Source organism: Barbus barbus, assembly GCF_936440315.1.
Source record: "Barbus barbus genome assembly, chromosome: 30".
NCBI classification, from domain to species: domain Eukaryota; kingdom Metazoa; phylum Chordata; class Actinopteri; order Cypriniformes; family Cyprinidae; genus Barbus; species Barbus barbus.
Genome location: NC_136758.1, coordinates 18704035 through 18728389, shown reverse-complemented (window position 1 = coordinate 18728389; position 24355 = coordinate 18704035). Strand labels below are relative to the sequence as shown.

General features: G+C 36.5%; 1 protein-coding gene across 1 annotated transcript in view; it reads left to right on the top strand.

The window, feature by feature from the left end:
- Positions 1-24355, top strand: part of LOC306850662 (tetratricopeptide repeat protein 27-like) — a 78230-nt gene that overhangs the window by 35584 nt on the left and 18291 nt on the right. Inside the window, exons 10-13 of the mRNA XM_079386423.1 lie at positions 8475-8588; positions 15433-15528; positions 18824-18946; positions 23437-23664. Of these exons, the coding sequence (XP_079242549.1) occupies positions 8475-8588; positions 15433-15528; positions 18824-18946; positions 23437-23664 (561 nt within the window). The remainder of the gene's footprint in view (positions 1-8474; positions 8589-15432; positions 15529-18823; positions 18947-23436; positions 23665-24355) is intronic.

Sequence of the window (24355 nt, the reverse complement as noted above, 5' to 3'; positions counted from 1 at the left end):
TGGATTAGAATTGAATTACAAAATGCAGGAACTTGAATTGTTATGAACAGAATTGGAATTTGCTCGATTGCAGTCAGAGAAATTCAACAGGTAATTTCATTTTGGCCCTGCTTTATAAATGTATTCATTTAAATGTAAAACAAATATTTATTTTATTATTTTATTAAAATAATATTTATAATATAGGCATAATTATTATTTTATTTTTGATAAATATATATATTATGTGTGTGTGTGTGTATATATGTATATGTGTGTGTATATGTGTATATATATATATATATATAAATAAATAAATAAATAAATAAATAAATAAATAAATAAATAAATAAATAAATAAATAAATATATAAATTAAATAAAAATATGGTATAATAAATTCTATTGGTGACATTTCAAAACATATCTTTTTATTTGTCTGTAAGGCCTAGAGGTTCAAGACATTTCTGAACTTGAAACTGTCAGACAGAGGAATCATTCAAAATTTCTCTTGACATACCTTCATTTTCTAGTCAGAAATGACACTTATTTTAGTTACTGTTTGAGTTTATTTAAATTTTACTTCATTTTATTTTTAGAAATCAAAGTAATTCTAATTTTCTAAATTGAAATTTGAGTTGTGTTTCTGAATTCAATTTTTTTTCTCTTTTAATCCTCAATTCAAAGTCAGTTTAAATTGAGAAATAATGGATTTTTAAATACCAGCAATCCCCTATTTCTAAGCCTGCTATTGAAGAGGTATTGCATCAGAACCAATAATGTAGCCACGGATAATAAACAGTTTTATTTTTTTCTTCTTTCAACAGTTTAGTGACGCCCCGTTCCCCATGAAGTCATGGTGATGCATTACAGCTGTATTTTATTTAGCTGTCATCGACAGGTTTAAATGATATAATCCAAAAAATAATCATTTTTCAGCCTGTGCATGGCATCATACTTGGGCCACCTGCTTTAGAATTAAATTACATTTGAACTGAAGATAAAGATGTTGACGCTATGAGATCATGTCTGACACTGTTATTCAGAGTACCGTAACGCTTCTGTATTGCATTTGTAGCCCTCTTTTTGAGGTTTTTGCCCACACACCTCACATATTAAAGTAACCTACATATAAATATTTTGTGGCAGCAAGGTTGTTACAATAGCAGCTCTGCTAATGGTGACTGTCTCTTTTTCCATGTCTTTCGTAATAGATATTGTGCAGATACACATTGGTGATCTGACAGTGAAGGACTATTTACACAGGCTCACAGACCAGCCTTGGCAGTGTAGTGTGCCAGTTGGTTAAAGATGAAATAGTAGGATATCCTTTTCAACAGATGATAGTCCTCACATCATCTGTTTGGTAGACCACCTTAAGTCAAAATACTGCCTGATCAGTGACTCTGATGCAGGATTTTGTAGTGATTGTTTCATTCTGGTGGGCTAAGAAATACTTGTTAATTGGGAACCAGTTACTTGTACTTTTTATACTGTTTTTTTACTGTTTATACTGGTACTAGTATGATTAAATTTTTTTTAGAAATACATCTGTAAAACTAAATAACTGGCTCTGCTTTTAAGTAAACCATGTGGTCAACTATGTCACATGGTACTTATAACTGCTTTTTTCTTGGAATTTGTGAAGTTGTCAAGATTTTAATCCTACGTATACACAGCATACTTATTGCAAAAGGACTTTAACACAACATTTACCAGGTTGTGTAATCATTGTGCTTTTGTGCCCCAAGAGAAATTCATTGTTGATGTTAATTGTCACACAAAATGATCTAATATTCCCTCTATTGCTCAATTCAATGACATCTTGGAGTCTCCTGCTGTCCGCTCTTGCCTTGCGCCACTTCAGCAGTAGTAATATGAAGTATGCAGCCCTCAGTGAATAAGGAACTTTGTATTATATTGCTGGTGGTTTTGTTGTAATTAATTGGTAAAAAGCAAAGACTGATGTTCAAGGAATTTCACAATAGCGTTTCAGAGTCTGTCATGCCTTCACCTTCTATAGAAAGAGCCTAAAGTGTTTTTATTCCCAGAAATGAGGACATTTTACTCTTTCTTCATGTGATTAAAGTAATAAAGGTAAAGGCTCGGACCACTGAGCACCTCATTAAGGCAGCACTTAAATTTCCCTCTCCCTCCACCTTTCTTGGTCTCTCTCTCCCTCCTTCTCTCCCTCTCTCTCTCCCTCTCCCTCTCCCTCTCTCCCTCTCTCCCTCTCTCCCTCTCTCTCTCTCTCCCTCTCTCTCTCTCAGATCTGTGCTGCTACTGCTCACATCTACCGTTCTGTGCATCGTCTTTGGACGGGTGTCTCTACAGGCAGCCTGCTGAAGCTTTAGCTCATTTATTATTCCAGCTGTGCTTTTATTAGTGATGTCAAGCTGCTCTGAGTCGCTCACAGAGTCATCCTTCTTTTTATAGTCTTATACATGAGTATCCAGAAGACTGGCTATTCAGTTTTATTTGTTTGTTTCAGTTGTACTTTGTTATAATTAAGGGTGTGACGGTTTTGTTGACCCAAGTCCAAAAATTGGTTCATTTGGTTTGTTTGAAAGTTTTAAACTTAAAATGATGCTCTAGAGTTTGGAGTTCATCAGATGAAAAATACTTTGGAATGGTGATTATTTTTTTGCTATTGGTTAAGACCCCCCATAAATAGTTATTCCTTCAGTTGAAGTTGAAACACTAGACCGATTTCATCCACTAATTTGTATTTTCATATATCAGAGTCCATGTGCATAGTCATAAAAAATGGAAAGCGACATCGACTTCCCCTGGGATGCTGATGGTAGACCCTGCACAAGTCAAAATATTACTTGTGTATGTTCTCACGGTGCTAAGAGAGACGGACTCAATGAGGTCCTCTTTGAAGTTGGGTCTGGAGTGAAGGTACACAGAGTTCCTCAAGAATCAGTGTCTTTCATCTGGTCTGGAAGCTTCTTGAAGGATTAAAATCACCAAATTATTGCATACATCTTATAGTACAACAGATAACAATTGTGAATACAAAATCATTTGCCAAGAAAGCTTATTGTGATTGGTGAAACATGAAATTGGTGAATGATCAAGGGTACCTGTGTTTTGAGCCAGTCATGATGAATGAGAGGTCAACATTAAAATCAATTGGTGGTGATGGCGCAGTGGATAAGACACATGCCTTTGGTGTGAGAGACACGGGTTCGAATCCACTGTGAGACACCAATGTGTCCCTGAGCAAGACACTTAACCCCTAGTTGCTCCAGAGGCGTGCGACCTCTGACATATATAGCAATTGTAAGTCGCTTTGGATAAAAACGTCAGCTAAATGTAAAATGTAAATGTAAATGTACATGAAGAAAAAAAAAAAAAAACTGTTCTATTTTCTAAATGCATGTTATTGATTTTATTGTGAATGATTCCTATATGAATAATTTAATTTTTAATTTTAATCAGTGTCACAACTCATTATATTTTTGGCACCATATGCAAGTTTCCACCCATGGCAACGCCATTGTATTTTCGCAAGCAATAACGCTGTACCAGTTCTAATGCCATGGCGAAAGTTTGAGCAAAGCATGCAAACTGTTCTTTCTCTGTCATTGGCTCTACTGACAAGCACACAACACTATTTAGAGTCCCAGCCTCAATGGAGACGAAAGAAGTGGATTTATTAATTTATTTACTGTATGCTTGTGCCACACACATCTAATATAAACATGCAATTTCTTTCCCAGTTGTTTACCCTCACAGACATAACCGACTGTTTTTGTAGCTTGTGTGTTTTAAACAAACTTGTGAGACAGTTTAAGCACAATCAGATAACAATTTGACCGTTTAAGCACAATAAGAGATGAAAGAAAGCTTAGTTTAGTTACTCACATGCCGTGTGACAGCTGCTTTAGGGTGTGTGCTTTGGATGTATACACTCAGAAAATCATATCAGAAGATTAAACGAATATGGTTTATAACGTATGATTTCAGCGCTTTAGGCATGATAATCAAAACCAAACAGATGTGTTTTATCAGAGTATCAGAGGTACGAGCTGTAAAGGCACAGCCCTATTCTTGAAAATTGGGCAGGGAACAACAGCTCATTTGCATTTAAAGAGACATGCACACAAGCGTGTTTCTACTTCCACTCAAAATGGGCATTTTCAAAAGGATATAATATTTGATCTGTTGGGTATTCTGGGGACATCTGAGACTTATATTACATACTGTAAAAAGGCACATGATCGGTCTCCTTTAAAGCTAAGTCACCCAATATAGACTTTAATTTATTTTTTTTTCTGCAAAAAAACTAACCATACATTATCACAGTCTTGGGTTGATCTGGTGATTAAAATGCTTTCCCTCCCATTTCCGAGCCCTGATACTGTTACCATAGCAACACGGGCTTTTCAGAAGTGTGCGGAGAGGAACAGAGGTGCCATTCTGGATGGAGTGGGAGGGGTCAGCAGCTTGAGAAGTTGTTTCTTGGTGGTTGTTCTTCCCCGGGGAAGGAAGTAGCTTTGTGATAATCATCTTGTCAACTTGGCATTGCAGTGAGCAGCGAGATCTCTTGGGGTAGGAATTTTTGTGCAACCCCAAAGTACACACACACACACAATATAAGTGTGTGTGTGCATATGTATGTGTATATATATATACTTTATAATGTTGCATTTCTCCCTCGTTTCGTGTGTGTGTGTGTATTCACAGAACAGGACTAAGTGTCACCCACTGTTGTGCTGAGAACCTGGTATCCTGGCTCTGGTATCTCACACCATCTTCAAGATATCCATCTTCAAACCAAATGAGAATGCTGACTTATCTTTGGAAACCCACTGCCTTTTCTACACACCAACATTTGGGGGATTTTCCTCTCTTCCTGACTGTTTCTGATTTTGTAAATCTGCTAGTTTTGACGGTGTTTCTGTAATTGTATTCAATTTTGTGAATCCCAATTTAGTTATGGTCCGAGTGAGTTTGGGTTTTGTGTGACCTCAGGCGGCGCTGCTCCTTCTTCGCCCCCCTCGGGGATCTTGTGTTATCAGGTTCAGACCTCAGATATGCACCCTGGATTATGCTCCTCTAAAAGATAGATAGCACACACTATGAGGGAACTCAGGAAGGTTTGCTGGGGAAAAAGACAAAATAATTTCCAAGAGTTTCCAAAAGATAGACTGCCAAAATGCTTATGTCACTAGCAATTTCTGCCCTTCTATCTGATCGGTTCGGCCCGTTTGGAGACAGCCGAAGTGTCTGTTATTCATTGTTCATCAGCAATTCAGAGACATAGCCAGGTTTATTTTATTGAAGGATAGTGCAAAACTGAAAAATTAGATCTTTCTGGCTCTGTACCAAACCATGAACGTTTTGCTCTCTAGTGTCTAGAAGATATTTTCTAATATGAAAATATGAATACTGAAAAGTGACTTGGGCTAACATAAACACTTCGTATTTGTACTTATTTTGTCTGAGAACCATTGTTCCTTTGTAATTAGAAAAATCTGTTTTCTATCAATACAATTCAGCCAGATTGTATTCTATCAATTCTATTAAAAAAAAATTTTTAATGATGACCTAGACCTAGACACAGTGCATTGAGGCTGCCTCATCTGTGATGATACATGCCATAGATCAAGTGTCTTATGAGGCAGCATAACTTTTCTGCCTACTGTTTGGAACAACCTTTGCATTGTGAGCTTGCCAAAGATGCCTAAAAATGCTGTCTGGGTAGGCAGTTCAACTAGTGACACACTCTTGCTCTGTAGTCTTTCTGGAGGCCTTGTGTCTGTAGACCGAGTTGGGGTGAGGCCCGTTACAGTATGGGTGAATTTTAAATATAGACGTTTCCATGCAGATAAATATAGACCCCCATCGTACAGTAGGCTAACACACAGTGAGAAAATGGACCACATGAGACTGGTGTGTTTCTTACAGAAACATTATTCCTCAGCAGGGCCCATTTTCCTCCTAAAAATAAATCCGATGCCATTTTGCTGGTCTTGTAAGACAAATTTATCAACGTTAGCAGCATATTTAAATGTCAGACCTCTTAGTTCATTGAGTTTGTGTTTCATTGTCTATAAATATGATTTAAAATATACCATGAATATACCGGCTGGATTCCACCCCCCGCTCTCTGTCCCACTTCGCTTACTGTCAGCTCTAAACTATTATATCACAATAAAGGCACAAATGCCACAAAAAAATCAAATTAATTAATTTTATTTATTTACATTAGGGCTTTAAAGTGATTAATATTTTTAATCTAATTAATTACTTGATGTGGTGATTGATTAATCACAAATTAATTGCACATCAAATTTGGCTGAGAAATTACTCCCAGAAGATCATTTAAAAGTCATTGTTGTGTACCGTAAAGCATCAAATAGGCATTGCAAAAAGTAGCTTCAGCAAGAAATATTTAGTTTGACTCAACATAAAATTTTATGGTTCACCCAATTTGTTTCAAACGTGGATTAAGAAATGAAATGCAGCTGTGTGTTGCTCGGAGACTAACAGTTCTGCTTTCTTTTATATTTTCGTTGGCAAAATTTAGCAAAACAGGCAATATTGTCTAAAATAACACTATTTTTTTTTTATTGATGTGAAATGCTTTCGATTCAAATAGTCAGTTAAAAACTGAATTCGAACGACTAATTGGTACAGCACATTTCTGTGTGCATTTTCAACAGACTTTTTCCTAAGAAGAATATTTAAAAAAAAGCATATTTCATGTGTTGATGTTGTAGTAAATTGTCTTACACATATTAAATTGCTGTAAAAGCAGGGAGGATGAGGGTGAGCAGTGTTTCACAGCATATCAGATCTTTGAAGTTAAAACGGGAGATGGCAAGACTTTGAAGTGAATGTCGTGTTTAAGAGCAGGAGTTTGAGTCAGGCTTGAAGTCCTCATAAATCACATGTAAACACTCCGGTGCTATTTTCCTTTTCCTTTCTTCCCCTTTGTAGGTCAGGGTACCGAAGTGCTGTTACCCTTTCCTGTAATAAATGCTTCGAGGGGAGGAGGCCAGACATAGTGCTTGAAATCATGAGACATATATATGTGTGTGTACACACACTGCAGTCATACTCAGGAACTGACCTTTTGTTCATTGACTACAAATACTCCATTACTCATACACTTTCTTGATTTCCAAGAAGACAAGTATCAACCCTTCCTCTCCCTTTCTCTTCTTATATCTCTCCCCAGTTGGCTACAAAAACAGATCACAGGTCTGACAATGGTTGACTGTCTGATGGTTCAATATCTCTTACTGACTTACTGTACTTCTGGTCGACTCTCTTATCATTGGCGCTGTGATACCATGATCTGATCTCTGCTGCTGCCACTAATTCCTCTGCACATCTCAGAGCCTCCTTTACAAACCAAATAGCAAATTCAATATCCAATAGCAAATTCTCTTGTTTTAAGCATTTGATTTCATCCATGTAAGGAATATTTTTGGCATTTCAGGTGCTTCCAGTGCCTGTATTAAATATAATCCTAAGCAAATCTCTAAATGAATAAAAAAAAATTATATTGTGTCGCAGTGCCCTGAATTCACCTGTAGCATTTATTTTAGTGTATTTATTTTTATATTTGTCTCTTTTTTTTTTTTTTTTTTTTTTTTTTTTTTTTTTTTTTTATTGCCAATTTATTAGGTATTGGCCATGATATAACTGTATGATATAATATTATAATTATATAATTAGTTTATTTTTCATGCATCCTTAGTACTAGTTAATCAGCAAACAACATGGTCCTTTTTTAACCATTGAGATTTTGGTTTATAATGTCGTTTTAATTTTATTCCTATAGCGCAAACTGTAGAGCAATGACAAAGTCTTAGGTTCGATTCCTAGGAGAATCAAGAACCCATTAAACAAACAAGCAAACAAAAAATGGCTACAATTGGGTTTACAGTTGCGCTACTTTAATTCCTCTTGGTCAAACAGCAGCATGGCACTTGCAAAGAGCTGGTTAAAAGTCACTTTCTGCCAAATGCATAAATGTAAATGTGTAAAGGTTTGCTCAACAGTATTTACCACTTAAAATCCTTTTCCCAGGCGCAGATGTGTATATATATATCTTGATTTCTTGAATAAATTGTGCTGTTTTAAACAGACACCTCATATGTTTTAATTCAGTATTGACGTGTCGGTCTTGCTCCAGTTAAGACAGGATCCTTTTCCAGTAACATGTATCGGAAAGTATTTCCATCTTAGTCCTCTCACCCTCACTTACCTGCTGCTCTGCTGATGTGATACAGGCCAGTGAACGCTCGCGTGTCTCTGTATGCCGGGAGTGGTGTGTTGTAGTAGACGCCTTTTAAAATGTTTGGTGGTATTATTTGTATGATTGCTGTCACTGTGGTTGAGAATGTGACAGGAATTTCTCTTGTTGGTTTATGATATAGTTGCACATATGATTTCATATTCATGAAAGTGGGATGTGAAAAATCTGTTTGTTACCATGAGTGATATCTTCATCTCCCTCTCTCTCTTCCTCAGTGTTTGCTGTCTCAGCCAAAGTTCTGGGGAGTGGAAGTGACATCACTGTGCCTGAGGACTAAGCTGGAGAGAGGAAGCTCACGGAGAGTTGAACGTGCCATGATGCAAACACAGGTACAGTTCAGAACACACACGTTGGTCAAAAGTGACAGTACAAACATTTATAATATTTCTAAAGAAAAAAAGTCTATTTCAGATAAATGCTTTTCTTTTGAATGTTCTATTAATCTAAAATGCTGAAAAAAAAGTATCAATTTTCACAAAAATATTACACAGCCTAACTGTTTTCAGCATTTATAATAATAAATGTTTCCTTGGCACCAAATCAGCATGTTAGAATGATTTTTTGAATGATTATGTGACTCGTTTAAGTAGTAATGCTTCTGAAAATTCACAGGAATAAATTACATTTGAAAACATTTTAAAATAGTTTACAATATTCACACAATATGCAAATAAATGCAGCCTTAAAACATGAATAAATGTTACCAACCACTTCTGAATGGTAGTGTAAAGGAGCCAGTTCTAGGAGCCAGGGACTCAGTAGTCATTGTTTTATTCTGAGGCAGTAAGGAGTGTACATTCTTCTCTTGAATATGAGCTGCAAAGGTAGCGATCGCTTCACTCAGTATGTTGATTCATACACTTACTGGCTTCAGTGTAATGAGTCCAAAATTTTACAGCACTCAGAGAAATGAGATCCCAGATTCCCTCCTGTTGTTTTTGTTGCATTTGTGTGTGTGCAAGAGAAATGGACAGATAAGCCCGAGGGAGGAGGATGCTTTAGCTTCCCTTTGGCTTCTTCTCGTTTCCTCTGTCATTTGTCATGACAGTTTGTGGCCATGTTTTACTGGGAAAAGCCGGAACAGTAAAACCAGAGAAGTGCTGATATGTTCGGTGTGTGTTTTTGTGCGTTGGTGGGTGGGTGGGTGTGTGTGTGTGGGGGGGGGGGGGGGGGGGGCAACAGCCTTGGCTCTTCCTGCCCTTCTGATCCAATTTAATTTAAAGGCTTCCAATGTTTTTCTGAGGAGCAGAAAGACTTTTTTTTAACAGAAACTGGTTAATATGTCCATTTAATACAGTTTTTTTTGTTTTTAATGTGCTGTAATTTGTTGATTGTAGGACTGTGAATATAAATCCATCTCGCCCCACAGATGTTATGTGGCTGTTCTGCTCAGAAAGTGGTTTACTGCTAAGGTTATGGTTTAAGTTATAGAGTCATCAGTCATATTTGAATGGCAAGGCTTCTTGAATGGTCAGAAATTAAAATAGTCCAGTGAAAAATCTAGTGTAGTGAGAGACATTATTATTATTATTATTATTATTATTATTATTATTATTAAATTATAATACATTATTCATTTATTTATCCATTTATTATCATTAAACACCAAAATATAATTATTATTATACATTTATCCATTACTATTTATTTTATATTATTTTATATATTTATAGTAAAATTTACTAAAATGTAATTATACATTATTTTGCTATTTATTTTTAAATTGATCATTAAACACCCAAATATAATATAATTATTACTATACATTTATCCATTATTTTAATTACTATTTATTATTATTATTATTATTATTATTATTATTATTATTATTAACAACTCTAGTAGGAAACACCAAATTATATTAATTATTATATGTTTTTCAATCCATTGTTGTTGTTTGTAGTACTAGTAGTGGGAGTAAAAATATGAATGTAGTCAAGTGAGAAACACAATTTTAATTTTTTCTTTTTTTCTTTTTATTGTTGTCACTGTCTGCTGCTAACAATCATAGATAAAGGAGTGTTGCAGTAGTTAAATTTTGTCCATTTGCTGTGGCTGATGACTTGCCTCTTTTTGAGCTCAAGTGACGCCCATAGACATGGCCGTGAGTGCTGAAGGTGATCATCAGTTAAGAGCCTATAGAGCTGAAGGGTGAGATCAGACACTCGCCGTATGAACATACGACTGATGGAAGGTCATTATCGAGCAGAGTTTGCTGTGACACATTGCTACACTTTTTTTTCTAGACTCTACTTTTTTTTTTTTTTTTTGATTGCTTTCTTCCTTCCTTTAAGTTTTAAGTGTTTGCCCAGTGGAGCTGCTCTCTGACCTCCCAAAACTCAATGTGACAGATCGTTGGGGGAGCCTGACTCTAGGCCACCCTGAGGGGCAAGTTTGAGTCCGACAGGAGATCACAGCAAGTCACACAAACACCTGTCCATCACAGAGTTAGAGAAACATGAAGCGCCCAGCAAATTCCACTGCTGACACCGGTGAGTTCAGTCACCCTGAGAGTGATCCCGGCTGAGCAGAGCCCCAGAGCGATGACGAGAGAGTGACAGCGCACACTCTCAGATGAGTGTAGAAGGACGAAACGCTAACAAAGTTAAAAAGATGTGAGGGAGAGAGAGGAAAAGGATATAGATGGAAAGTCAGGTAGCAATTTGAAGTACAAACCCACACATATAGTTTATATACCCCTCTTTTCTCAAACGTTTGCATGCCCTTTAGCCAAATATGAAATATGTTTAGCACTTTTTTAAGAATGATTTAAATTTTAAAAATAAGATCATAAAGTTGTTTCAGTACTGCCCTGAAGAAGCTATGTAACAGATGCATATCTTCTACAAGACAAAATAATAACTTGATTTGTACAAATTGCCTTCTACAAAAGTTCTTTTTTACATATCTTTTCTTCTTATTATTGTGTGTTGCCTTAAGCAAAAGCAACTGTTTGCAGTCATTTTAGATTCTGTAAAAACTGAAAGTGGTGGACAGGCAATATGGCTGCCCTTAGAAAAGTTTTGAAATAGAGAATTGAGACCAAGACTTAAGGCCAACTAACTGGAAAAATAAATTGTTTTGCGTTATTTTATTTGTATTTGTTCATTTTCTTACCAGGTCATCAAACTTGAGTCAAGCTAAGATTTTGATGTCTATAGTTTTCTAATTTAATAACTAATATAAAATATATTACTATGTAATTTGTTAGTAGTTGGAAATAAATTATTTTGTGGCTTTCTTTTCCTGATTCCTTTTAAAGGGATAGTTCACCCAAAAATGAAAATTCTGTCATTACTCATTCACTCTCATGTTGTTCCAAACCTGCAAGACCTTCATCTTCAGAAAACAAAATAAGATATTTTTGGTGAAATCCAAGAGCTTTCTGACCCTCCATATAGAGCAATGCAACCAACACATTTAAGGCCCAGACAAAGGAGATCGTTTAAATAGTCCATATGACATCAGTGCTTCACCAGAATTTGAAAATAAAGAATTTGAATTATTTTGCTTTCTTTGTGCTCAAAGTATTTTCAGAGCTTATAACATTACAGTTGAACCACTGCCTATTTTAACAATGTTCCTACTTCCTTTCTGGGCCTTGAACGTGTCAGTTATGTTGCTGTCTATGCAAGGTCAGAAAGCTCTCGGATTTCAAAAATATCTTAATTTGTGTTCTGAAGATAAACAAAGGTCTTACAGGTTTGGAATGACATGAAGGGAGGGTGAGAGAATTTTCATTTTTGGATGAACCTATCACTTTAATGACATGAATCACTTATTGTCTGCAGACACAAGCCTCCTTTAATGGCAGAAGTTCTAGTTCTTGATTGGGGGATTTCCAGGAACATACTGAACATTTTTACACAATCATTCATAAATACTCATCAACTTCACATTTGATGTAATCAATTTAGAAAGATTTTTTTTTGTCTTTAATATTATTCTCTTTCCATCCAGAACAGTCCGTGACATTTTGTGAATATCTCACACACAGACTGTTATCTCCTCTGTCTCGCTGCGGTTCGAGTTTCACAGCAGTACTTGACAAACTTAATTTCCTCTGCCTCCTCTGGCCTTTCTTCTGAGATCAAGAGCGCAGAGTATGTATTCAGAAATGGCAGAGAGGCACTTTGCCTATGTGCTTGGCATTTTTCTCACAGTTTAGAGCAGCTGGTATCTAGGCCACAGAGTGGGCCAGGACTTTAGAAAACTTTTTATTCCCTTTGTATATTCAGAATGGCAGAGTCTGGTGCGTTGTTGGGTTAGAGGCGCTCTTTGTGACTGCACAATTTGCGTGTGCGGGGCTTACATCACACGCCATCGACTGCCGACTTCTTATTTTTCATTTAGGACTCCGATCATGTCCTGGATGAAGTAGATTTCTCTGAATGTAAAATTCAATCTCAGTGCTTAATCAATAATATCCCTGAAATAGAAGTTGGCAGCTTGGGTCTTTGATATGGATTTAGTCTTCTCATGGCAACTTTGGGGAAAAAAAAAAAAAAAAAAGAGACTCCAGCACATGTGACTTGAGGTATTTTTTGGAGAAGAAACACAGTTTTGTTTTGAAGCAATTCACTGGAGAGAATTATTATTATTATTTTTTTAAATTTACAACAGTTGCACTCTGCAGTGATTGTATGACAAGTGGCTCTGACTAAACACAAAGCTTAATTTGAGCTAAAATTATGTTTTTAGTTTGGTTATGATCAGAAATTGTCCAGTGTATGTTGTCTACCCCAAAAACGTAATTGACAGTTATAATATTATATGATGTTGTTTGTACCAGCATATATTATATTAAATTATATTATATTATATTCACTAGCATATTGATGGTCTAAGAGCTACCCAGACATGGACCAAAAAGCCTCATAACTCTAATTTGGATTTTTAATTAGGTCTTTAAAAAGTACTACTAGACTAGTTTTACTAATATGATGTGCTAAAGCAGTTATTGTTGTTCTACTTAAATGCTAGATTGCATTTGAATTGCTGTGAATAGATTTGGACTTTCCATAGGGGTTTTTCTTTCCCTCCTCTCTTCAAGTATGCTGAGTCATGAAGCATGCTCAGTGATGTCATTTCCTCCCACCACTGTATTTGGCTCTTGTAGTTTCTCCATGGAAAGGTTTACGTGTAATTCAAACTAAATGGCCAAACTGTTAACTGTGAGGGTGTTTGCTTTGCCCCATTTTGTCAAAAAAGTGGACCTTTTTTTTTTTTTTTTTTTTTTTTTTTTTTTAGTCATCGCTTAGTCATTTTTGAGTTTTCTGTCATTTAAAATCAATTTTAAACCTATTAGATATAGATATCTATACTTACATCCACAGTTTCAGTGGCTTGTTCCAGTCTATTTAACTGTTGTTAAATTTAACTGGCGTGCTTCAGTTTTTGGGCACTGTTTGAGTGCAGTGTATTACTTATTTAGTTTTTTTTCCTTTACCTTTCCATGCAAGCACCCACTGACAACTGATTAAAGGTCTTAAAGCTCCTCTAAGATGTTTTTAGTTGTTTTTTTCTTTCTTTAATAAAAGGAATGTGTATAATGGGTACACCTTAAAAGCACAATCTGTGATTTTTAGATTGAAATGTTATAATTTTATAAGTAACCTATATATTTTATTAATGTTTTTATATCTTGTATATCAAAGCTCATTGGCCTACAACGGTAGAATAAAAGAAATAACCATTATTTAATTTTTGAGAGAAAGATTTATTTAACATATTAGAATTTTCAAAGATATAAATTGTAAAAAGTAGATTGTGATGCACTTTCTAATAGACGTATTTACTGGGCAGCCGTGGTGTCCTTCCACATCAGAATTAATTTTTCAACTGCTCCCTCAACCCTTCCTGATCGGTACATTAGCATTTATATATTTGAAGCATTTTCCAACCCTGGAAATGCTAAATAAGTAATTAGTTATCTGCTACCCGCAGACAAGCTTTGCCATTCTCCACTCAGTTGGAAGTTTTATTTCCAGATGAGTTTCTTCTTAAGTGAACCCCCAACTGGAGCTGGAAAATTGCATCTTTATTGCATTTTGTCGTCAGGTTATGAAATGCATTTTCTGGAATATGTAACATTTCTTTACTTTTGCTTGATTGTGACATGTTCTGGAACTCAAATGTTTCAGACATCAGTTCCACATGAAGTTATTTACAGCATCTTGGGGGGAGAGATCGAAGCTGGCACAGAATGGGACATTTTTCCTGTCTTCGCTTCGTATTGGTGTTGGTTGCAGTCCATATGTTCATAATGATTGACAGCTGGGGGTGTCAATCAAAGATTTGTAGGGTAATAACCAGAGACAGCATTCTGTGTACGATCATTTTCAGTCTTTTATTCTGCAGACAAGGATGCTTCTAATTTGCGTTGCAGTCTTTTTTGGATGTTGTACACAGCTGTGTTGTGTTATTGTGTTTTGTCTTATTGCTTTTTGAAATATTGAAATATGGTTTGTGAACAGAATGAATGTTGATCTTCTCACTAGAGTCTCAAACAGCAGGCCCGCATGCTTTAACGGAGTTTACGCAGCAGTCAAACCCTGTAGCGTTTCTCTGTGGAGAGCAGAGAGGCATCTCTTTCAAAAAATTTGAATCAAGATGCTGTCATTTTGGCATGTGCTGGCAGATCTATTTGTTATTGCCATCATTCTTGGAATTTGTGGTTTGATTTCTCTTTGTTCTTCTGGATCACTTTATGCCATCTTGTTACTGATCGGAAAATATATTTAGGTCTTTGGTGAGCAGTTAATCAAAGCTTAATGAGTCACTGGAATAGTGTTTAAATTGTTTTCCCCATAATGCGTCTTAATTGCTTAGGGGTGTTTTTAACATTCTCACATATCACACTAAACCTTGAGCACGTTAAAAATGCTCTTTATATTAATGTCTTTGTGTTCAAATGATGTCTGTAATACCTGGAGAGAGATATCTGTAAATATTTGTCTTGAAGGCAGGTTGTTGCGGGACCCTCTGGAAGTTCAAGATTTGAAATCTTTGCTCATGACTGCTCAGTTCTATGAACGAACTTGTTTTCTTGTTGCAAACTCCAAGGAAAATCTGTGTTATTTCAACATGGAAGAGAAAAATGTCATTAGTAAAAGCAGCAATGGTTGAAAATGAGACTGGAAGTGCTCTAAACGTCATGTTGTTCTCTTTCAGACCTTGGTGGATTTCTTTAGTGAGAAGAACTGTCCCGTCACTGAGAGACTCAAGATGTTCTACACCTGCCGGGCACCTCCTCTTTGGGATCTACAGGTGAACTAAATTCCTGTTTGTTTTTCCAAATGATCGTGCTTTAGAAATGCTCATTATGTTTTTAATACCCTTTTATAGCACGTTTTATAGCATATATATATATATATATATATATATATATATATATATATATATAACACACATTTACACACTGCACAGTTTATCTGAATGGGGGCTTTCCATAAACCTCCTTTAAATGCAAAAATTTATGTTACAGGAATTGTTCGATTTATATATTTTTATAAATCATGTATGTTTTTAGATTTACATTTATTTGAGACTGTTCTTTTTGAGGATGACACAAAAGTCAGTTAAAATACAATTATGTATTAAATGCCGAACAAGATGGAGGTTCCTGTGATGAACATACAAAATATGTATAATCAGTCTCTCAAAATAATAAATAATACTAAATTTCCAGTGCTAAAATAGGTAGATATACTTTCTGAGGTCTGGAGAGTTTAATAAAAAGACTGTGAATGATTAAACAAAACTGTGTGTAGTTGATGGTTTGTGTGTGTGTGTGTGTGTGCTTAAAAGTGCATAAGATAATTTTGGTCTGAGAACCCATTTTACCCTTGATTGAGCCCCCCCCTCATTTTCTCATCTTTATTATGTCTGAGTTTATTCCCATGTAGGGAATAATTCACATATTATAAAGCCAGAGTACCTGAGTTAATTTGAAATGGAAATGATTGACTCATTTGCTGGTGCCTTAATTGATTTGCTTGCATATTTTCTCTCATTACCGGACGCACAAGTGCATTGAGCTAATCACCTCAAATGAGCGTGGGCAGCCGTTATTTATCTATCTACTTCTCTGAAACCTATTTCAGTAAACACAACAGCTGGGTTATACAGCCAGTGTCGTGTCAATAAGAGCTTTGGCAGATAGAATATGAAATTAATTTCCCCTACACGGCGAGGGCATCCAGGGATATGAGACGACGAGTTCATTTTGACAGTGTGTGTCAGTTAATAGAGCAACCTGTAACTCTCCGTTCCTGCCTGATTGGGCAATAATGCAACTAATGAAAAGCAAACAAATGTTTTCTAAAGAGAGAGGTTGTTAAACAAGTGAATAAATCAGAGAGAAACAAAACGATGTATGGAGGAGAATAGCAAATTGTAACAGGCCAGCGTGGATGAAGGCTTTCGAAAGAAAAGTAATGAAATGACTGAATAGGAAAAGAGAGTGAGTGGGTGGAGGGGAGAGATGGATAGATGAAAAGAAGGGAGGGCTGATGTGATCAGTCCTGTGGATGACATTGCTCGCGCTCTGTGTAATAACAGTGAACAGCAATAAAGCTGGAATTGAAGTCGCTTCTGTTGCTGGCAGGGGAATAGAATGCTGCAAACTGCAAGCGAGAGAGAAAGACGAGAGCAGCATGCAGCCAGAGAAAAGTGTGTGTGTCCGGGGTAAAGAGACGGCAGAGCATTGGAGGGCATAAAGGTTTTTTGTTTGTTTTTTTGGGAACAGATTTAAGAAATTGTTGGATTTGCTTTCAGACGGAATCATTTTGGCATGTGTATGAATCAGGAAAGCATTCACTGTGGCAGTTTTGTTGGAGATGAAATGAATGAGGAAATGAAAAGACAAAGTTGCACAGATGGGCTTTTCTTTCTCTCACTTTTACTTTTATTCTGTCTCTGTCAGTTTTTCAGATTTAGTGTGTTTTATTGGCATGACAAAAACTGATTTTTTTTTTTTATTGCTAAAACATTTGCTGTCGTAAAATTTGAAATTGTACAATGTAAATTAAATTAACTGTGAATAAAATAACAGTAGATTAAAGAATGTAAATTTAATCATTTTAATAATTTAAGAAAATGTAAATAAAATATAAAATGATAGAATTTATGTGTGTGTGTATAGATTTCTTAGTTTATTCTGTAGTTTTAAGTAAAGGTGCTTAATTAATGTGGGTATATAAAGAAATAGTAGTACAATTTAAATAAGACAAAGTATTTATATTGATCAGAGCTCTCTCTCTCTCTCTCTCTCTCTCTCTCTGCGCTGTGTTTCTCTTTCTCTGTATTAGTTAGTAGCATCACGTTTTGTCTCCTGGCTGATAGGTCACATGATCACCGGTAGCCCCACCGGTGTGTATATCTAGATTTATAGGTACCCATAATGCCTGTGGGACGTGATATGCCACTGAAAGCGGGTAAGGAGGAGGGGGGGGCTGTTATAGGCCCGAAAGGTGAAGGAGAAATTGAGCAGGAATTGAGCATTTCCTGGCGCTGAACCGCTCGCAGCTACGTGTCTGTGATATCTCGCTGATATCCGAGGTCGAGGGTGATGTCGGTTCAGTGTGTGTTTACTCTCCACAAATACAGCAGTTTTATACATCGCCTTCATAAACTTCAGTAGATGATCTCCAGTGGGGGCGGTGCACATCTCAGTATGTTTATTATCAGAAATACATGGACTTGCAGTGGACTCAGCCTACGACTCTTCATCCTTTTTGGCGCTTCATCCATCCGTTCTCAAATGACCTGTGAATGACAGAAAGAGTTGAAAGAGTGTAAACGCACGTTTAACCAGTAGCATTCATCAGAGACAGACGAGGGTCATTAATAGCACAGATGTGTATATATAGCTGCTGCCTGTGAAGCATGACATAGGGGTGATCGATGGTCATCCGCGAAATGCGTCCTTTCAGAAAGAGGGTGAGAGGGAAAAAAGACCGAAAATGAGAGAGAAGATGGTGCGTGTGAGAGGGAGAGAGGGAATGTGTATCCTTGGGAAGGTGTAGAGAAGTGTAGGTGACCTTTTAATTTTATTTATTTTTTATAATTACTTTATTTTATTGTTTGAAGGTGTTTTGTCTAAAACACTGTCCAATAATGTCATAACTTTAAATGAAAATATGTACCCACCCAAAATTTCACTCCAAACTTGTTGCATTTTTTTTTGGGGGGGTGAAACAAAATGGCATAATTGTATATGTAAAATGTATCTCTAATGTATCCAGTGTCGTGATTTGAACCCCATTTAAGGTAAATAAATATAGTGTATAAGTATAATGTAAAAAAAATAAAAGCCAGGAGGGGTAATTGCCACTGTTGAATTAAATTTAGAAAAAAAATATATATATTTTTGCCAAAATAAAACAAAGTGAAATGAAAATCAATAAACTCATTCATTGTTTATTTTTAATATTTTTGGCTGTGTCCACATGCTAAATATATATATTTTTGAGTGCCTCCCACAAGCTGTGTGTATTTAGAGGCAGGTGGGCTGTATGTTGACAGATCTTGGCTAGCTGTTTGTGTGTCTGTGTGTGTTTAGAGGCAGTTGGCGAGTCTGTTGACTGATTTGGGCCTGACAAGTTCTGCGCTGCTAATCTACGAACGACTGGAACTCTGGGAGGATGCAGTTGTCTGCCTGGAGAGGATGGGACAGCATGGCAAGGTATGCTACTCGCATGTGTTTTGTTAAAGAATACTTCAAACTAGTTTAGTATCAGTTTAAACGAATAGTCCTTCTTTAGATTGAGCCAGTGTTGCTGTGTTGGGCTGGTCAGTATGTTCAAATATCATATTGATAGTCTCGCAGTATTTACTCTTCAGGGAAATCAACCTACAAATGACATGCTTATAGTTGTCTCTAAATATTAAGCTGGGATAAGAGAAAGTGACTTCTGTTAAAGATCTTCAAGAGGGATTAATTGCTGCTTTTTCCTCTTGCCACATCCATCTCTTCCCTTTGTCCTTTCTATGTCTCCTGCTCCCTTCTTCTTCTTTCCTTTCTATATGAGCTCCTGTCAGCATGCTCTAACAACACGTCTCGCTCTGAGTGTTAGTGCAGATTTCTGGGAGCCATTTCACAGCTTTATTAAGTTACCATCCACTTTGTGTACCAATCAGATTATAGGGTACATCTGAGGTCAATAAAACCAGCCAATCACCCCCAATCTGAGCTGTAATATTATAAAAATGTACTGACATCCACTCCACTGTAGTACCTATCTTTCCCTGCACTCATATTAAAGTTTAAAGCCATAAACTGCAGGTATGTGTAAAAAAATAAAGTAAAAGACAGAATTCACCGTCTCGGGTGAAAGGGAGTGATGCTTCATATGAAAGGAAAGAAATGAGAAAATCAGTGAAATGTGTGAAGCAGACAGAAAGTGAGGTGAGAAGAAGGTGCATATAAAAATCAGCAAGACTGATGTGGGGAGAAGTGCTTTGCTTTTCTTCCAGTTTTGCTGGTGGTTTAATCCGTGAGATTCTGTGTTCGTTTAATGAGGGAACATCTTCAGAGCACGAGGGATGTGTACTGATGTTTATTTGATTTGGGTTAAATTTATTGTCCCACAAGAGCTTGCATGAGTAGTTGTAGCTGTTGGAATTTACTGTTTGGAGGCTCTTTCCATGAATACTTTGTAAAGCAATAATTATAATAATATAAAGTAAAAATAGTGTCACTTTATTTTTCAATACCATTAATGTATCTACAGTAAATCCAAATAGTGTAGAGTAAACCGGAAGCAAAGTGGGAGAGAGAGAGAGAGGGGGGTTGGGATTGAGAAAGGTCCTCAAGCTGGGGTTTTCGAACTTGGGACACCCACAATGCAACGGTGTTATATGTTGGCACACTGCCCACTAGGCTATTGGGGCCAACAAGTTTGTAGTTTTTAATTATTTTATAAGTTGTCTGTTCAGTTATTTTGCTAGAAAACAACAGTCACTCAAATCAGAGTCACAACTGTTTTTGGATACATCCCACATTTTGATAATGGGATGTAAAAATTCCACATCTCATATGAAATTAATAAAAGACAAAGCAGCACATATAATATTTAGCTTGATCTCCTGAGGTTGAATATGAATATTTTCTTGAAGCATGTTTTCATGACCTTTTGTTGAACCCCCACCACCAACAACAACAACTTTGTTTTTCCCTATTTATAGAAAGTGCCTAAAAACATTTGTCATTCAACACGGGGGAACTTTTTTTGAGCAATTTTTCCAAGCAATGTTGCTTGGGCACTATCCCACTGAAAATGGTAATACATTTCTATCAGGATACTTTAGATCTGTCATGGGCCCTGTGTCTTACCTGGTTGCCCGTTGACGGCAACGTTAATTAAAGTTGCCCCGTGTATAAGAAAACAGTTGGTGATAAAACATTTTATATTAGAACTAAAGGTTTTCTATTTCAAGTAGAGGATTAGGGGTTTCTTGCAGTTAAGCCCAGATAATTTACCATGGTAAACATACTTTCTGGCATCAGAATTTTTCAGTTTCCTTTCTGACATTTCCAACCTGTTATTATCAGTGACACTGATGACCTTGCCCCTGATTAGCATGTATTTGTGTTATTGGCAGTCATGCGATCCATCAGAGGAAACTGCAGCCTCACTGTGCCTGACGGCTACACAAACATTTGCTGGCTCCAATAGCACCTTGTTGTTTGTGGGGAATGTGAAATGTGTAGCTTTTAACGGCCACGTGGAACAAAGGAGCATTCAGGTGCTGTCAGACCATGGGGTTCTCTTTCTCTCCAGTGTTAGCTCGTCTTATCAGTGTTGTTCTTATAGAACAGAAATATGAGCCTTTTTACTCAAGTAAATAGCTTATTCATCCTCTGTCTGGGCCGTCAGGTTTTGAGCTTTCTTTTTCATCGAACTATTGTGTGAACACGAAGAGATATTGTTCCCACTTCTCAAATTATGTGTACCCACGAAAATAAATAAATAAACACCCAAATAGAAGTGCTGGCCAAGCACTGTGGATTTTATTGCCGCCCACCCCCTCTCTCCCACTACGGCTTCAGTTCTGAGCGTTTGCAAAAAGCCCTTTATCCATCCGTCCCCATGAGTACCAGCAGGGGTGGAAGGGCAGGAGGCGATGAGAGATGCACTGTAATATAGCCCAGCGTCCAACGGATTTCAGAGTGAAGCCAGATTCACAGCGACTGTAAGGGTATGTGTTAATGGTAGCTGAATTTTCCCCAGCTAGATTTAGAAAAAGAGTTCATGGCTTATACATTTGTAGAAGCTGTTGATGGCTGTAGCATAGAACTGGTGAGTCCTACCATGTCAAGTTCTCATGTTCGTAATGGTTTGTGGCCATGCACACTGAAGATATGTTGATCCTTGTTTCACATTTTGGAGATTCAGGTTTAAGTCTATCTGACACAGTCCTGTTTTCAACCCCTCTCCCAAAATTGTTTCCTGTCTTCTCTGTTCTGTACCAAAAACCAAAATATTTTATTTGGGATCTTTTTTCATCTACTAAATTTTGATGTCCATTAACTTTTTATTGCTAGAAAACACCTACTCGCTTGTGAAATCTATATTTATACATAACTTAAATATTTCAGATTTAGCAAAAAATGACTAATAAAAATCCACTAATCTTCTTTTTGTTTTCTTTTGTAAATTTTCTTTATTTTTTTATGTGGTTATTTTTATTTTGGTTTCATTGATTTTGGACCCTTAACCCTTTTTTCTTTAGGAATTATTTTAGTAATGTGGTTTTTAATCCTATAAAAAGAATGCAACAACATACTTACTGTTTGTCATTAATTATCCCTACTACGCATTATATGGCCAAAAATATGTGAACATCCAAACACCACACCCAATTTCAAAAGCATTGGCATTAATCAAGAGTTGGTCCTCTGTAACAGCTTTCATTCTTCTGTAAAGTAGATAAAGTTGCTCCTATTAGGACACACAATTATCTGAATGATCCAATTAATCCCATGATGTTCAGTGGTGTTCAGGTCTAGCTTTGTGCAGGACAGTCCAGTTCTTTCAAGCAAAGATTGAGTAAAAACTTCTTTGCATGTCATTCTGGATTAAAGACCCTTCCGAAACGAAGTTTCAGCACATAATGTTTTTATATGAAGTGACATATTAAAGGATTTGTTCACTTTTAAAAAAACTTTTGCTGATAATTTACTCACCCCCATGTCATCCAAGATGTCCATGTCTTTCTTTCTTCAGTCGAAAAGAAATTAAGGTTTTTGATGAAAACATTTCTCAATATAAATGGACTTCATTGGGACCCAAACGGTTCAAGGTCCAAATGACAGTTTCAGTGCAGCTTTAAACGATACCAGACGATGAATAAGGGTCTTATCTAGCAAAACGATCGGTCATTTAAAAAATAAATAAAAAAGTTTAAGTTTTATAAGCACAAATGCTCGCCTTGCTCTGTTCTGTGATGCGCGTTCGTGACGTCACGTAATACGCAATTACGTGGAAAAGGTCACGGTTGACTTAGGCGGAAGTACCGAGTCAGTGTTTACAAATGTGCGGAAGGAGGACCATATACACATATTCAAATGTCTTTGTGTCAGTTTATCGTTTAAAATGCCCATTTCGTGTGTGTATCCTGGGTGTTTTAATATTAAAAAGCCTACTGACTCGGTACTTCCGCCTACCTTTCAACGTCATTGCACATTACGTGACGTCATGAACGCGCATCACAGAACAGAGCAAGGCGAGCATTTGTGCTTATAAAACGTAAACTTTTTTATTTATTTTTGAAATGACCGATCGTTTCGCTAGATAAGACCCTTATTCATCATCTGGTATCGTTTAAAGCCCTTTGAAGCTGCACTGAAACTGTCATTTGGACCTTGAACCGTTTGGGTCCCAATGAAGTCCATTTTATGGAGAAATGTTTTCATCAAAAACCTTCATTTCTTTTCGACTGAAGAAAGAAAGACATGGACATCTTGGATGACATGGGGGTGAGTAAATTATCAGCAAAAGTTTTTTTAAAAGTGAACTAATCCTTTAACTGGAGTTAAGGGGCCTAGACAAACCCAATAATTAGAGGTATCCACATACTTCAGGCTATGTGGATATTTTCCAACATGAGGATTAAATCTGTCAAAATTTGTTTTAATCTGGCGGTATTTTATTTGTATTTTTTTTCTCACAGGCGGAGGAGATCTTGAGGCGTGAGCTGGAGAAAAAGGAGATGCCATCGCTTTACTGTCTGTTAGGTGACGTGCTGAAAGATCCACAGTATTATGACCGAGCATGGGAGCTTTCCAAACACCGCAGTGCACGTGCTCAAAGGTCCAAAGCTCTGCATCACCTGCGCCACAAAGAATTCCAACAGTGTGTGGAATGTTTTGAACGCTCACTGCAAATCAATGCCATGCAGGTATGACGTGCACTTGTGCATAGCTTTATAGTCCTTACACAAGTGTCCTGTAAATGCTGGTAGACGTTAACCACCCATACCCCTTTTTTTTACTGAAACGATTCAGGTTTATGCTGGGTGCAAACTTTTTATTAGTACTGGCCAGTGTGTCCTTTTACTTGAGAGCCGAATGATGGCATAACTGTTACAACATGAATAAAAATAGCTTTTACTAATCATTCAAGTTTACAAAACATTTTACGTCCAATATTATTTAAATGTCCAATTATAGTCTCAGCCTACTTTTCATGCAAAAACTTACAATAAAATTCTTCACAATCAGTTCACATGACATATTTGTAAATAATAGCCTAGCTTTTTATTTTAAATAGACAAAGGTAATAAAATGGCTGTAGTTTGAGTATTAACAAACATTTTAACATTCATAGTAATTTGATTCAGTATTTTTATGGTGCTTCTACAATAATGGTCAGCTGTTATTTAATACAATAAATAGCTATGAAATTCACATGATATCTGTAAATAAAATTTCATTTTATATGAACAGGGCAATAAAAGTTGCTGGAGCTGCTGTTAAACGCAATATACTTTTATATAGAAACAAGAGTGCAGTTGTAAATGGTGTAATTGGAACAGGACACGTCCACAACAGTCAAACATATCAATCATTTTTATGTTGAAAAATAATGGA